General features: G+C 37.4%; 1 protein-coding gene across 1 annotated transcript in view; it reads left to right on the top strand.

Annotated features, from left to right (window-relative positions):
* The first annotated feature begins 12,779 nt into the window (after positions 1-12,779).
* LOC136843940 (zinc finger MYND domain-containing protein 19-like) overlaps positions 12,780-16,773 on the top strand; it is a 193,398-nt gene continuing 189,404 nt past the window's right edge. Inside the window, exon 1 of the mRNA XM_067112926.1 lies at positions 12,780-12,975. Within this exon, the coding sequence (XP_066969027.1) occupies positions 12,886-12,975 (90 nt within the window). The 5' untranslated portion in view covers positions 12,780-12,885. The remainder of the gene's footprint in view (positions 12,976-16,773) is intronic.

Raw genomic sequence — 16,773 nt, 5'->3', positions numbered from 1 at the left:
TGACGATTCGATCTACCTGAAATGATATACAAAATATAGACGAACAGAAAACTGTACAGATTTATCGTACTCATCGAATCTGCAACTGATGAATGACCAAAAATAACGCGTTCACTTTTATTTCCAAATGGCGATTGCAAAAACATTCATTATTATTAGGAACAGATTGAAACATATAGTGTTCCCTTATCTAATCACCCATTAAATGCTTTGTCTAAATATTCACAGTAAACACCACTTTAAAACTTCAGATTTTATACAGTTAGAATTAAGATGCAAATTTTAGATAAGTTTGGCTTCGTACTGAGGTGTATATCCTTTCTGCATCACCTAATGGAAAAATAGAAAACGTACTGAGAAAAGATGATAAACTTTTTTAAAATTTGGTTATTAAAAAGCTGAATGAAAATCAGTCCAACGCTTTTCGTAGTCAGTGCAATTATGATATGATTAGTCTTGGCAGTTATCTTTCGGAAGGCTCCAGCCACCTCCCACATTATATAATTGAAAATTAGAGGAGGAAGAGAATGCAATATATATATATATATATATATATATATATATATATATATATATATATATATATATATATGGTTGAAGAAGAGAAATGAATGATCTCACGCTGGTTTATTTAATGAATTGAAACTTTACCCTTGGGGTTATATAATCCCAGAGACATGTAAAACAGTTATTCAAGTTATGCAACACGAATTTACGAAGGTAAAAAGTAACTGTGTTGCATACACAGCATCTTGCATAGTCTAGCGGTATGTATATAGTGTATAGTGTATGTATATACAATAGGTCTATGATCCGTTAAAGCAGAATAGGACCTTAAACCTACGTTTCTGTAGCCAAGTAAGAGTACAATTTTCAACTGTTTTGTACACAAGATGTGTAATTTATACAAGGGAAATTGAAATATCATTGAAAGTATTATCGTAAACTTTTATTTTATACGGAAAATAACAATGTAATTTAAACAGTAGTACTAATACACACACACACACACACAAAATATATATATATATATATATATATATATATATATATATATATATATATATATATATATATATATATGAACAACAAAACCAATGAATAGGCTATAGAACTTTTAACTCAAACGGCCAAGCATCAAAAAATTGAAAACCATAGACCAAGGTTTTGGATTAAAAAGCTTAAGATCGCCCTGGATGAGACTCAGAAACATTCACCCAAATGATGTCTGTTTTCGCTCCGCCTGCCACTCAAATTTGCTTCTACAATTGTCAAAAACCAGTTGTTCTGGAAATTACAGTGTTAGAAAATGTGTGTCCATTAATGAACAAAATGCCCTCGTAACATCTTGATTTCCTGACAATTTTTGGATACACTTGTCACCAGGAAGCCTACGATCCAAATGAGGAACCAGTATGAAGAAATTCTGACGCTAGTGGGTTCGAATCCTGCCACAGGCATCAAAAATTCTTAACCTGGTTCTTCATTTAGATCTTAGACTTTGTGATGACAAGCATATCCAGAAAATGTGAAGAAATCTAGAAGTTAAGATGGCATTGTAGTCATAATAATTACACACACACACACACACACACACACACACACACACACATGTATACGGATACATAGATAGATTTGTGGCCTTTACCGATCAGAAGTGATCTCACCCCTGGGGCATCCTCGCCAACAGAGCATCATCGAAATGGGGGTTTATTTTTACCAGGGATGGGCCCTTCCCCATTCTCAGCTCCACCAGCTAGCCAAGATCCTAAGGTGTCTCAGCTTCCATGTAGAAGACACTTGGTTGCTTTGCAGAGTCATTTCCACAAAGCAATCACTCCTTGGCTGTAGGTGGAAAGCGTTCCAAATCGCACTCACGAGAAGTATAGCAAATACCTGGAGGTGTTCCTCGATGCCTGAGTCCTTGCCACACTGCGCTCTTCAGAAGGTGGTGGTCACCAATCTAGAAAGGAAAACCCATTTCGCAATATTTTGTCGTCGTGGAACTTACGGGTTTTTACGCCACGCCAGAGGTTGCCACTGCGGTATATGCGAAATAGGCACACAATAGCAGAGAAAAAAATTGATTTCACATATGTAAACGGCATTGAACTTACCCCAAGCAACCGCCACACTGCACTCCTCAGAAGGTGGTGGTCACCAGTCTGGAAAGGAAGACCCATTTCGCATATTTTGTCGTCGTGGAACTTACGGGTTTTTGCGCCACGCCAGAGGTTGCCACTGCCGTATATGCGAAATAGGCACACAAGAGCAGAAAAACAAATCGATTTCACATAAAAGGCATTGAACTTACCCCAAGCCTGATCGACTGCTGCACCTCTCAGTCGCGTTAGAATCCTCCACCTCCATCTCCAGGGATGATTTTCCACACAGAACTCGTCCTTGTTGGGTCTGATGTATGACATTGTCATGTTTCCCTTTCTTCTGCAAGTTGATCCTGTCTTCGCTGAAAGCAGAGTCCTCTTTAATGATCTTGTAGGATGTTCTCTTCCAAAAAGTATCCACGAGTCTTTCTCTTCCTTTCTTTCTATGTTGGGAATTAACTTTTGATTTTTCCTTCAGTTCACTTCGTTGGTTCTCCATATCGTTAGACACTGAGTTATCCCTGGTTTTTTAATCTGACCCCTGACGCTTCTGGATTCTGGAGACGCTTTCGTCTCCGCTGGAGCTGCTCCTGTCTTCGGGAAGTCTTGAGGATTCCTTGGAATGTCAGTGACGTCCAGCAGATGATAGAGATTTGGAGTAATTCCTCACCACTTTTTCTAATTATATGTATGCGCATATATGTATAATTATACGTAAATAACTGAAGATCCATCAGAAGAAGGGAATTCCTGTGCAAGCTTCGGGGACTCTTTGGAGACGCTGGAGCCAATCTCGTGAAAGATAGTTCGCCGGAGGTCGACACGATATGAATCCGCCACTCAGCTTGATTTTACATGTGTGTGTGTGTGTGTTTATATAGTGAATCGTTTTCTTTTTCCTCTTTTTCTGGAAGAATATTTGAGGAAAATATGTATTAATTTCGATACGAATTTCGATAATGACGACTTTTCATTAAAGAACAGAACAATAATAACAAAGAATATCTTTGATTCTGATATGAATGTATGTACAGTAATTCATATATAATATATACTGTGTATATATATATACATACATATATATATGTATATATGTATGTATGTATGTATATATGTGTGTGTGTGTGTTGAGGATGTTGCTAATCTGTAAATCTCTTCATAATTATCTATCATACTCGTTTCCCATTCCTCTACGCCACTTCCCAGAGGTTAATTGCCCCTGACTGACTGACCCCCAAACATAATCATCTTCATTTGCAATCTCGTCTATAGCAAGACGTGCCTGCGTTAGATTTCTTTTCAGTTGCTCATGAACCTCTAATGCAAGTAAGTGGGAGCGAGTCATTGCGATTAGATCGAATTTCCACCTTCATTAGACTCTGATTGTAGCTGTTTCATTCTTTTTAATGGGCCGTGCTTTATGCCAAATATTACTTTCATTGTCTTAGTTGAGGGCTAAACATGCTCCCTGGGGTTTTAAGATATAATATTCATGTTACTTTTAGCTCTATAACCTTATAATATTGGTAGGATTTGTCCTAGGCCATTTGTATAGCTCGGTAGAGAATGCTCTTCCCACGGAATTTTTTTTTGCATAGGCTCTTGCCTAAATTTTAAAAAAGGTGAAGGATATATCAAAAACCGGCTTTTAGTTTTCTGAAGAGAAGACTATTGTGCTGGCTTTGTCTGTCCGTCCGCACTTTTTCTGTCCGTTCTCAGATCTTAAAAACTACCGAGGCTAGAGGGCTGCAAATTGGTGTGTTGATCATCCACCCTCCAGTCATCAAACATACCAAATTGCAGCCCTCTAGCTTTAGTAGTTTTTTTTTTTATTTAAGGTTAAAGTTAGCCATAGTCGTGCGTCTGGCAACGATATAGGCCAGGGCACCACCAGGCCGTGGTTAAAGATTCATGGGTCGCGGCTCATACAGCGTTATATCGAGACATCAAAATATAGATCTATTTTCGGTGGCCTTGATTATACGCTGTACAGAAAACTCGAGTGCGCCGAAGAAACTTCGGCTCATGTTTTACTTGAAAACATTGTAGCAGACTTCCTTCGCCAGGGTGCTGAAACGAGCTTTTAAAGGACATTCCATTGTCTTGCTGGGTTAAATGAGTTTAGAAGACTTCTTCACCGTACGGTATACATTTGGCAACGCTCTTCAAAAACTATGCCACATTTGAGATACGTACAAGTTTTTTTTGTTATCTTGTGGTGATGGCAACGGAACGGACAACTTATTAGTTGAGAGAAAAAAAAAATCTGGGACAAACCTACATAAGAACTCTTTAAAATCCCCGTCCAGTGCAATTTACATACTATGAATTTCGCATATTTGACACTTCTGTCTTAATCTACCTTAGCTCCGGCCTGCAACTCGATTTTGGAGCTCCAGAGGAAACCGACGTCAGCGGAGCGTTGTCCTCCAAGAACCAGGAACTGGGAAACGCGGAATCATCGCCGTGAAAAACCCGAACGCCAGAACGGCAAAGGGAGAGCGGGGGTGGCGGGGGCGGTTTGTGCGTGAAATGGAGGGAGATTTCAATGAGCGTAGTTGAGCTACATCAAAAAGAAGCTGGACGTCCTTGTTCTACGCTCTATCTTTTTTGTTTTCTGGAAAGGAAACTATTGTGCCGGCTTTGTCTGTCCGTCCGCACTTTTATCTGTCCGCACTTTTTCTGTCCGCCCTCAGATCTTAAAAACTACTGAGGCTAGAGGGCTGCAAATTGATATGCTGATCATCCACCCTCCGGTCATCAAACATACCAAATTGCAGCCCTCTAGCCTCGGTGGTTTTGATTCTATTGAAGGTTAAAGTTAGCCATAATCGTGCTTCTGGCCACGATATAGGATAGGCCGCCACCGTGCCGTTGTTAAAGTTTCATGGGCCGCGGCTCATACAGCATTATACCGAGACCACCGAAAGATAGATGTATTCTCGGTAGCCATGATGATATATACGCTATAAAGAAAATTCGATTTTTTACTTGATTTTTTATCAAGGGTATGGTGGAGAGGGGGTTCTAACGCCTTTATGGTCTATTGGTTATTGGTTATTAAGGCAATTTTCAGCTCCCATTTTACAGGAACTTCTGTTCCAGGAAAAAGAGGAGTTTTTGGAACCGCCATTCCTTCCAGCGGAAGGGGTTGGTTGGTCACGGTCCCCGGGAAGTCTGAAATGTTAATAGGGAATGAGAATTAAGTTTTCGGCAAACCTATTTTCACGGGATGTGCGAGTCTTGATCTAAATTCTGCTCTCTCTCTCTCTCTCTCTCTCTCTCAAGATACTTTACTGATATGCTTTATGATTCACTATCATTCGAGCTCCAAAGAATGTTATGACAAACTCTATTACTTTATCACTTTCTTTGTAAAGCTTCAATGACTGGCCCAGAGGAATATACGTACGGTTTTAAAGAGAACTTTTGGAAGGCGTTATTGGTAAAATTCTGTTGCGAGTATCATGAACTTCACCAAAATTATTATTTTGCTCACGTGGTCCAGCATTTACTAGCCTCGGCCTCGCCAAGGTTTCCGAGATTGGGGAACGTCCGTATCCTGGAAAATGTATTTTGTTTGTTGACACCAACACAAACACACACACGCTGGTAGGCAAGGCAGTTAGCCTGCCCAGGTAGAGCCTCAGGTACAGTGGTACCTAGGTTCCAAGTTCTTTTATGACTTGTGTGGCTTGGTTGGCAGCGGTCTTGTATTTCAGTTTGAAAGACCTGGGTTCGATCCTGATGTTAGTCAGAAATTTATTTCTGTTCTACGCGTGATTGTGTGTTGATTATTTCTCTCTCTCTCTCTCTCTCTCTCTCTCTCTCTCTCTCTCTCTCTCTCTCTCTCTCTCTCTCTCTCTCTATATATATATATATATATATATATATATATATATATATATATACATGGAAATAATGAACACATGAGATTGTGTGCGTGTGTGTGTGTATGTACATATGTGTATATGCATATGCGCACGTTTGTTTATAATACGGAAACATTACAAACATATTTATAATATGGAACATTACAAACATATTTATATGGAAACATATTACAAATATATTTATATAAGCACGACCAACCTGTTTGTGTACAATTGGCCGATTGGAACCAAACTCAACTTTCCATTTTTCAATATCTTTTGTTTATATTGTAAAGTTATTTATTCAGTGTCTTAGAAAATCATATTAATGTACTGTGCATCTAATATTTACTTATGTAGTTCATACCTTTGAAATAAGTAGGCCCACCAAAAACGTCTTGAATTTGGTTACGTGATAATTCTCAGTTTTACATTTGTCATACAAACATTGTGAGGAAGGGAAAACTGTCAGCAGTCCTTTTACACTCACGATTGGTTCGAGACAAGTGAAAAATGTGACCAACTTTAGTTAACAGTTCAAATGAGTTGGTGATTATGATAGAAGTAAATGGCGTATTTTTCTTACAATGGAAAAAGCCCCATAGCGGTAGTGCCGTCAGTACACCTCATGCGGTGCACTGTAGGCATTGCCAAAGGTTCTTTGCAGCGTCCCTTCGGCTCCTAGCTGCAACCTCTTGCGTTCCTTTTACTGTACCTCCGTCCTTATATCTTTCTTCCTTGTTACTTTCTCTGTTAACAATTGATTCATGGTGCAACTGCGAGGTTTTCCACCTGTTACACCTTTCAAACCTTTTTTTACTGTTAATTTCCGTTTTCAGCGCCGAATGACCTCATAGGTCTCAGAGCTTGGCCTTTGGCCTAAAGTCTGTATTCTCTGTTATACAGTGAAAGAAAGTTTGATTTCTGTCCTTCAGCTAATACAGAAATGACAAATTTGCACGTAATCGTACCCGCCACCCAAGTTTCCCTTATTGGCATCTTCATGCAAGTTACAATTAGTCTTATAAATCTGAGAGCAGAAGCCGTGCTCATAAACTCTCGGGTCGAATATATAATGAGGCTTGCTATTAACTTTAACCTTAACCCTCGCGCCTCGTCGAGACGTGATGAAATAAAGGTATTTAAGGTTATTAGTATAAACATAAAATGAGTAAATTTTTTGTGATGAGTATAACGATAAATTGATGCAAGTTTTTGTGATTGGTATAAACATAAATTGAGGCAGGTTTTTGTGATTGGTGTAAACATAAATTGAGGCAGATTTTTATGATTAGGTATAAACATAAATTGAGGCAAAGTTTTGTGATTAGGTATAAAATAAATTGAGGCCAATTTTTGTGATTAGTATACACATAAATTGAGGCAAATTTTGTGATTAGCATAAACATAAAGTGAGGCAAATTTTTGTGGTTAGTATAAACAAAATGAGGCAAATTTTTGTGATTAGTATAAAATAAATTGAGGCAAATTTTTGTGATTAGCATAAACATAAATTGATGTAAATTTTTGCGATTAGTTATAAAATAATTGAACCAAATTTTTGTGATTAGTATAAACATAAATTTGGGCAAATTTTTGTGATTGGTATAAACATAAATTGATGAAAATTTTGTGTGCCTTGATTTGAAGAAAACGTAAAAATTCAAGAGAAGATGCAATGCCTTACAATCCTAATACTATTCTCCTTGAATTTCAGTGCATTTTATCTGTTTATTAATTAATTAATTTACTTTTTCTTTTGTCATAAGCGAGATCTCCTCTTTCTGTATTTCCCCTTACCTCCTCTTACTTCTTAGTAATGAACACCTTAATATTCTTTGGAAGCTTGACTTTCAAGTCAGTGGCTCTTCGTTGGAGGGGTCGATAGAGCTGTCGCCTGGCACGCTGTTGGTCCAGCGCTCGACTCTCCTACCGGCTAATGAAGAATTAGAGGAATTTATATCTGGTGATAGAAATCCATTTCTCGTCAAAATGTGGTTCGGATCCCACAATAAGTTGTAGGTCCCGTTGCTAGGTAACCAGCTGGTTCTTAGCCACGTAAAATAAATCTAATCCTTCGGGCCAGCCCTAGGAGGGCTGTTAATCAGCTCAGTGGTCTGGTTAAACTAAGATATACTTAATTTTTTTTTTCAAGTCAGTGGCCTCTTTGGTGGGCTTGTTCCATATGGATGGGGTTCAATCTTCTGAATAATAATAATAATAATAATAATAATAATAATAATAATAATAATAATAATAATAATAATAATAATCCTTTGTACGTTCTTTAATTATGAACGCGGAGAGAGAGAGAGAGAGAGAGAGAGAGAGATTTTGAAAGCATTTGAAACGGGAATCCTTTCCTGTAACTCCTTATGTAACTGACATCATGGTGGCATTTTTTGGGCCGCTGGCGTTAGCCCGAAACATGCCTTCAAACACTGCAATTGTCATGTCAGTGGAGGTTATTTTTTTTTTTTTTTATTCTTCATTGTTCATTCTTTTTTTTGTACTGGAGTTTTTGTATTTAATGTTGAGTCAGAGGAGGGCGTGAAGTATCCTATTAACTTAGTTCTACAATTTAAGTGAACGATTAATGTGACCGCGAACCTAATTACATAATCTATTTCTTTATTATTGTATTTTTACTTGTTTGTGTTGAGTATATATTTTATAATATTAATAGCCTCATTTCCTGTATCTGTTATATAAAACTTGGAGGAAAAAAGTTGGGGGGACAATTGATATGTTGTCCCCCCCTGAATAAAAATGGGGATATGTCCCCCGTCACCCCCCCACCCCCACCCGTAGATGACGCCATGGCTATCAGTAACATTTGGCCTATGATACTATCTGTCATTTCGTGTAGCTTTGATACGCATTAAAGAAATAGCATGATGTTTATCTAGTAAATTCTAGTTAAAAGAATCCAGTGCTGTACTAATTCTTGGTTTACAATTGTTATTTTGCATTTTAATCCCCATGAACAAACGTACAATCAGATTTGTCGCAATAGCGAGGAGAGATTTAATCTATTTTAGGATACCATTAAAATCAAGTTCCCGTTTTCTAATGAATAGTGTGGAAAAGTCTACGGAGGGGAATCATATACTTTCAGACCAGGAATTATTATAATTACAGTGAGTCCTTTTCCGGAGTAACTTCGGATGTTATACACAGTAGCGTAAATGTAAATATATATATTTTACAAATATAAATACAAACGAAACTTGGAGAACCTGTTCGATTTACATTTACACCTATGTCGATTACTTCACCATTATTATTATTATTATTATTATTATTATTATTATTGAAGTTAATTTCAACGTGAATAGAAGATATTCTGGTCACGCGCAGGAAATGGAGAATGATATTAGTTGGAGTCTGAGAGAAAGTAGAAAGAGCACTGGAAAATACAAGCGGGATAGAAGGGTTTGCTTTAAGAAGAGAGTGAGGGTGAGTGGCGCATTGTGTGTTGAAGGGTGTCAGCGTGAGATTGGTTATTATTATTATTATTATTATTATTATTATTATTATTATTATTCAGGAGATGAACCCTATTCATATGGATCAAGCCCACCAAAGGGGCCATTGACTTGAAATTCAAGCTTCCAAAGATTATTATTATTATTATTATTATTATTATTATTATTATTATTATTAAGTAGATGAACCCTATTTATATGGAACAAGTCCACCAAAGGGGCCATTGACTTAAAATTCAAGCTTCCAAAGAATATTAAGGTGTTCATTAGGAAGAAATAAGAGGAAGTAAGAGGAATTAAAGAAGAAATACCACTTATTAAAAAAGAACAAAAATTTAATAAATAGATAAATAGATAAAAATGTATCAAAATGCAAAAAGAATAGTATTAGGGTAGTGATGTTGGCTATCCTGCGTCGTTATATGAAACAGCTTATACTTTAGAGGTTTATTCTGCTCATCTACAGAAATCTGCGGTTCCTTTTACTGTACCTCCTTTCATATTCCCTCTTCCATCTTACTTTCCACCCTCTCTGACAGTTGATTCATAGTGCAACTGCTATGAGGTTTTCCTCCTGTTACGCCTTTTAGACCATTTGCTATCAATTTCCGTTTCAACGCTGAATGACCTCATGAGTCCCAGTGCTTGGCCTTTGGCCTAAATTCTATATTCAATTCAGTTGAAAAATCAGTAGAGAGAAATAGATTATTGCTAGGAAAATGTTCTCTCTAACTTATGGATTTTTCAAAATTGAGTCGTAATTACTCTACAATGGCAAAAGTCTTTTTTTTTTAACATCCTGAATTCTCCAAGGATGAAAAAGATGGGGCAGATGGTGGGGTTGGAAAATCTTGATGATAAGAGAAGAAGGGAGAGATGGATGATAATGTCTCGCTTATGGGTATGACGCGGGTATTGTGCATGACCCATATTTAGAGGCATAAGTGCCCAGTCTGTTTCGTTAAAGTATGGGTACGAGAAAACAAGAAAAGCACAGTTATCCATAAAGTAATAATAATAATAATAATAATAATAATAATAATAATAATAATAAATAAATAAAATACTCATGGTAGCATGAGTTTTGAAACGGAGATTTATTTTTAAATATATGCACCCATACATAACTGTGGATTTGTTCCCCCAATAATAATAATAATAATAATAATAATAATAATAATAATAATAATAATAATAATAATAATAATAATAAATAAAATACTCATAGTAGCATGAGTTTTGAAACGGTGATTCATTTTTAAAAATATATGTACCCCATACATAACTAAGGATTGGTTTCCCAATAATAATAATAATAATAATAATAATAATAATAATAATAATAATAATAATAATAATAATAATAATAATAATCTGTTATTTTTAAGCCTCCAGAGCATTCACCATTAAAGCAAATAACTCCCCAACTTTCAAAATAGATAACATAGATATGTCCCGTAAACTGGGCAAAACATCGCGTTATCAGAAATAAACAATACTCAGTCAGGACTGAGTCACTGCTTTATAGATAAGACAACCTGGCGTCGGACAGCGAGGGTCGCTGACTTCATGCAGGGTCAGGCCAGAGAACGAACTCCCCCCCTACAGGGGCCTAGTGCCGTCAGTGCACCTCATGCGGTGCACTGTAGGCATTACTGAAGGTTCTTTGCAGTGTCCACTCCTTAGCCCCCTAGCTGCAACCTTTTTCGTTCCTTTTGCTGTGCCTCCGTTCATATTATCTTTCCTCCATCTTGCTGTCCACCCTCTCTAGCAATTATTTCCTCCTGTTACACCTTTCAAACCTTTCTACTCTGAATGACCTCATAGGTCGCCCAGTGCTTGGCCTTAGGCCTAAACTCTACAGTGTATTCCATTCCAAAGAACGGACTCACGCCTGGTCGTTTCATAGCCTTTCCATTCCAGTGATAAAGTTAACTTTATCAACAAATTCCGTTTTGTTGTGTACTTATGGAATTTAAGACCTGATCTATAAAGAATCAACAACAGTATTTTTTTTTTCGAAGTCTAATCACTATTGTTCGTTTCACCTGAAATAGACATTTTTAACCACATTTTATAATTCTGTAAGCAAATCAGTGTGCTTATGTTGTTTTACAAGGACTATAGAAAAAAATATCTTATATTTTTCGTCTGTTAAGCTGTCGGGATTGTATTGGTCATGCTTCTCCTTTTTTTTTTTTTCTAAGAGGCGAAGATATAGACTATAAATCCCAGACGCGAAAAGTTTCAGTTTTGTACCTTGATGGCCTGTCTACACAAACTTAAGCAGCTCTTCGTTGGGTGAGTCGATAGAGCTGCGGACTGGCACTCGCTGGGCAGGAGTTCGATTCCCCGGCCGCCTGATGAAGAATTAGAGGAATTTATTTCTGGTGATAGAAATTCATTTCTCGCTATAATGTTGTTCGGATTCCACAATAAACTGTAGGTCCCGTTGCTAAGTTACCAACTGGTTCTCACCCACGTAAAAATAAGTCTAATCCTTCGGGCCAGCCCTAGGAGAGCTGTTAATCAGCTCAGTGGTGGTCTGGTAAAACTAAGGTATACTTTTTTTTTTTACACGAACTTAAAACCTATGACTCGACTTTATAGAAATCATATCAGAATGCTGACGATAATTAATTAATATTTATAGCATTTGGTATGACTGGCTCATATTTATGTTAATAAAATTAGTAACACTCCATTGACGGCAAGTTCCATTATTACAAACTAATTTACAAAATGAGCAGACAATGATATTCAGCACAGCATTTCTTAATTGACAGTGTTTGCTTTCGACATTATTATGATACTTCATGCATTATCGGGAAGGTAATTTTTTAAAGAAATTTTATATGCATCATGTTCGTCTACGTTAAAGTTTAGCTACGTTTAAAATGTATATAATAGACCCCAACTATTCTTATGGTGTCAGAATGAAGCTTCTGCGAAAGTATAATATGAAGATAAATCGTTACCAGCAGAAGGAATCGATCTTCACGAAGAAAATAAATAAAATAGGATAGGTAAAGGCCATTTATTTCCTAAAAGACGTCTTCACATTCAAATTCAAAGAAAATTATTGACATATATTACACATACATGAAACGGGATGTATCAGCATGCTGGCACACCCTCCAAACTACATTAACAACGCACCGTCCACATTCCAAAACCGCCGATTCCAACAGGAATTGGGAAACTTTTGCCCCTGCCGAAGCGTACGGTTGGCAGCTCTGGCGCAGATGGTTGATGACGTCATGGCCGACACACAACGCACAGCCCGGCGATGCCTGCGGGAGTGAGTGCGGGAGTTTACAGTTGTTTTGCTGGGCGGGTGCTGGGTGGAGTGGAGGGGAGAGTGAGTGCATAGATTCGCAATAGTGTGTGGGGCCTATCTTGGATTAATCTGCAGCCAGCATGAAGATAGGAGCAGCGACTCCGCCACCATCGCAGCCTGTCAGCGGGCTTAAGTTGGGCATCGTCAGGCTGGGAAGGGCAGCAGGCAAGGTACAGGAACTGGTAAAGCGAAAGAGATATTGAACGGTGTGTGTTTGCGAGATAGTGAGTGAGTGAGTGAGTGTGGCGGTGGTGGTGGAGGTAGTGCAGTAGTAGTAGTAGATGATGATGGTGATGTATGTATGTATGTGATAGTGCAGATGTCTGCAATAAAGGGGGGGGGAAATTATGCATGCCGGTTCAAATGGTGACCATCATCCAGAACTTATAAGATAGCCATTTGCTAGGACACCTTTCCTTTTTATTTTTATCCGTCGTGACAGGAGGCAGTTACCCAAGTTTTATAGCAGTTCTAACCTTCGACATTTGTTAAGGTTACGCAGGCCAATCGTTAACGGCTAAGTCAAGTCTTACAGGCTTGATAAAAGGAAAATTAACAGCCGAACGCCTTTTTTGAAGCCTCGGCCATGGTAGCTTGTGAGATTGAAAATGATTTAGCTTAATAATACCACGATTCCAGCATGTAAACCACTTAATCTGTATTTTTTTTTATTTGGTAGCTTACTCTGTAGGAATTCGAATACACCCAGGTCTCACAAAGTTCGTGAAATGAACTGCAGTTATCTGTTGAACCCGAATTCGGCAGTGGTCCCCCACGAACCAAGCGGGCCACTTCGAGTTCGCCCTTACATTATCATCTCGTGTTATCGTCCGGAAGCCATCACTTGAGACATTGCACGTGCTCTCTCTCTCTCTCCCTCCCTCCCTTGCTCCTTGCTTTTATTGAAGTAAAAATGTCATTTCGTACATTTTCTCTCTTATTCGTAATCGAGAATCTTATCACGTGTACTGTGCCATGTTTTCATTATCATATTGTTGATCCAGAGAGGTTGTGCGATAGAATAAACCTCTGTTTGTTAGGCTGTATTGCTTGATGATCGTGTGCTTGTAAACCCCTTGATATGCTTTATTGAAATTGATTTTCAAAGTGGCCTTGTATTTTCAAATTGCATTCCCTATCATAGGCCAGTTTCCAGTACAGTATAAACTCGGGCATAAAGGTTTAACAAAGTTATTTATTTGACTTCTCTGCTAGCGTTCATTAATTCAAGAACTGTGCTGTGGTATCATTTTTCTTGCTTAGATTTTCTAGATCACACCTTTGTTGCGTAAGATTCTCTCTCTCTCTCTCTCTCTCTCTCTCTCTCTCTCTCTCTCTCTCTCTCTCTCTCTCCAGAAGTGTGCAGCCTTTTAAATAAGTTGTACTGGTAGAAAGTTATTTTATTTTTATCATGTTTCCCACGTCTTACATGACCTCAAACGCAAAGCACTTTTAATAATTTTCGTGAAAAGTTGAAGAGAGGTTTTGGTTGAATTTTCTTGATGGTGTGCAAGTATTTGAGCCTCTTTCACACTATAAATTTGGGATGCAGTGTTCTCCTGCATTTATTGATTATAAGTCCGTTTGAGCCTTTAGTTCCCGTTAAGAGATTTAGATACTCTTTCATTTTAACACTATTTTTGTCCATACTGTGTGCAGAGTGATAAAAATATTGTAATTTGAGGGTGGGAGTGAGCTATTAAGTAATTTTTGGACTCGAAACAGAAGCATTTCTCGTTTGCTCTCTGCTTCTCGTGAACAATCACAATATGGAATCTAGGAATGAACAGGCGCGTTTGCGAGATGCGTTTACTATGACCTGATGCTGAAATTTGCTGATGTTACAAGTTAGCAATTCACGAAATCTCCGTCATACATTGGCGCTGCCCTGCCATAGATTTACGAAGTAAATGCCGCTCCAGAATTTCATTTAATATGTCAGGAATAGCAGTCGTAAAAATTCCCGTTTTAGTTTTAGGCAAATTCCTGTCATAGATCATCCAGAGTACACAGTATCATCGTAATCAGCTTATCGTCTCCCGAGTCCGTTTAGCTTAATTGCCATCTGGTCCTAAGCTACAGCTTCAATTTTATTCTATTCTCTCCAGTTTGTGATTGTATTCGTTGACTTCGGTTTCGAGAACTTCTGCAGTTAGTGTAGGCCTAGTTGTTTCCACTATAATATTTTCGAACTCACGCATGTTATGTGAAATCGGTTAATGCCCCATGAAACAGGTGTCCATGTTTTGAACTCGTACACTACGAGATAAATTCAGCATTGCTGAAACTATATATATATATATATATATATATATATATATATATATATATATATATATATATATATACATATACATAATACATATACATTTGTGTGAGTGGGACATTTGATCACAAAATTAGGACTTTCAACAAGCAATATGGATTATATTTGCAAGAATGACCAACAGACAATAAGCGTTGTATACTTAAACATATTCTTCTTATTTAAATATTAAACCCCCAGTGGCCCATTAACTTCGAATTCTCAATACTTCGGGAGTAATTTACCCCGAGATGGTATTATTATTATATATTGGGACTGACATATACCAAACGGAATTATATAGGCCTATGACAAATGCACCGGCATTATTATTATATATTAGGACTGACATGTACCAAACGGAATTATATAGGCCTATGACAAATGCACCAGCATTTAGCGAGATTCAAACCCTGGTAAGAGCCAGTAGGCCTACCACCTAGCTGAGTTCATGGTACTCCTGCCTACCATGAATCCCCTATATATCGTGTTCGGGGTCAGTCTATTTATCATATATATAATTAGCTATTTTTGGCCTGATATGTGATATATATATATATATATATATATATATATATATATATATATATATATATATATATATATATATATATATCGCTAAAATGTCTACAGCGGACATCCTCATACAATGAAATTGGGATGTATTGAATTAGTATTAAGTTAAAAGTTTTATTTCAAATTAAAAGTCTCTCTCTCTCTCTCTCTCTCTCTCTCTCTCTCTCTCTCTCTCTCTCTCTCTCTCTCTCTAAAGTTGGACATCTTGCCTTTGGTATGATCGTTGTTGGGGATTCCAGTATTTTTGGCAGGGCGTCTGGGGATTAGCCTACATGAGGAACAGGATGGTGCACAGTACTGGTATCCCGTTGTTTTTCACTTTCCTACCTTTATGATTGTATGATTATTACCGGATTTGTTTTTGAAGATACGCACATGTGAGTGTCTCGTCCGTGGGTGTGCTTTTATTTGGTTAAAATCTTATGGATACGCTTGCGTACCTCGACACAATACGCATAGGCCTAGGCCTAACAGATGTTTCAGATCCTCGTTGTGCTCCGGAGGAAAGAAAACTCATTTATCTGAGGAATTTTTCTTGCAGTCAGAAAATGTGTGTATGTAAATATATAAACGTGTCTCAGGGCAGTTATCTTCAATATCTCTAGTAAAAAAGCTGTTATTAAATTGTTTGAAAGCTTTCCTACACTGTTTTTTTTTATTTCATAGCTATCAAAATTTAATCCAAATGGACAGTGGTAGTAACTTCATTATAAAATTTTCCTCGTAGCATTATTGATTTCTTTATAAAATAGTTTTCGAATTGTTATTCTTTTGATTAATGTCCAAGTCTTTTATGCAGTTAGCCTAATTTGCCAACCATCTGTGAGATTCCGTCAGTTTCTGCAATTTTGTGATTCCTGATTATATACTGTGTTAGTCTAGCTTGTCAATGCCTGAGGCTGACTTTTTGATAGTCCTATATTGTTTGTAAGTGTTGTTATATAAATATTGTTTATGTCAATATGGTTATATAGGCCTACATGTACGGCATCCGTAATGCACATCGTAAGTCAAGTTTTCAGTAACATTTTGAGAAAGAAATATGGAAGTTTGTCATCAGGGGATTACCCAAATTAATACAGATTGA

Source organism: Macrobrachium rosenbergii, chromosome 12 (genome assembly GCF_040412425.1).
Source record: "Macrobrachium rosenbergii isolate ZJJX-2024 chromosome 12, ASM4041242v1, whole genome shotgun sequence".
NCBI lineage: Eukaryota > Metazoa > Arthropoda > Malacostraca > Decapoda > Palaemonidae > Macrobrachium > Macrobrachium rosenbergii.
Note: the sequence above shows the minus strand (reverse complement) of the source record. Positions and strands in the feature narration are given on the sequence as shown.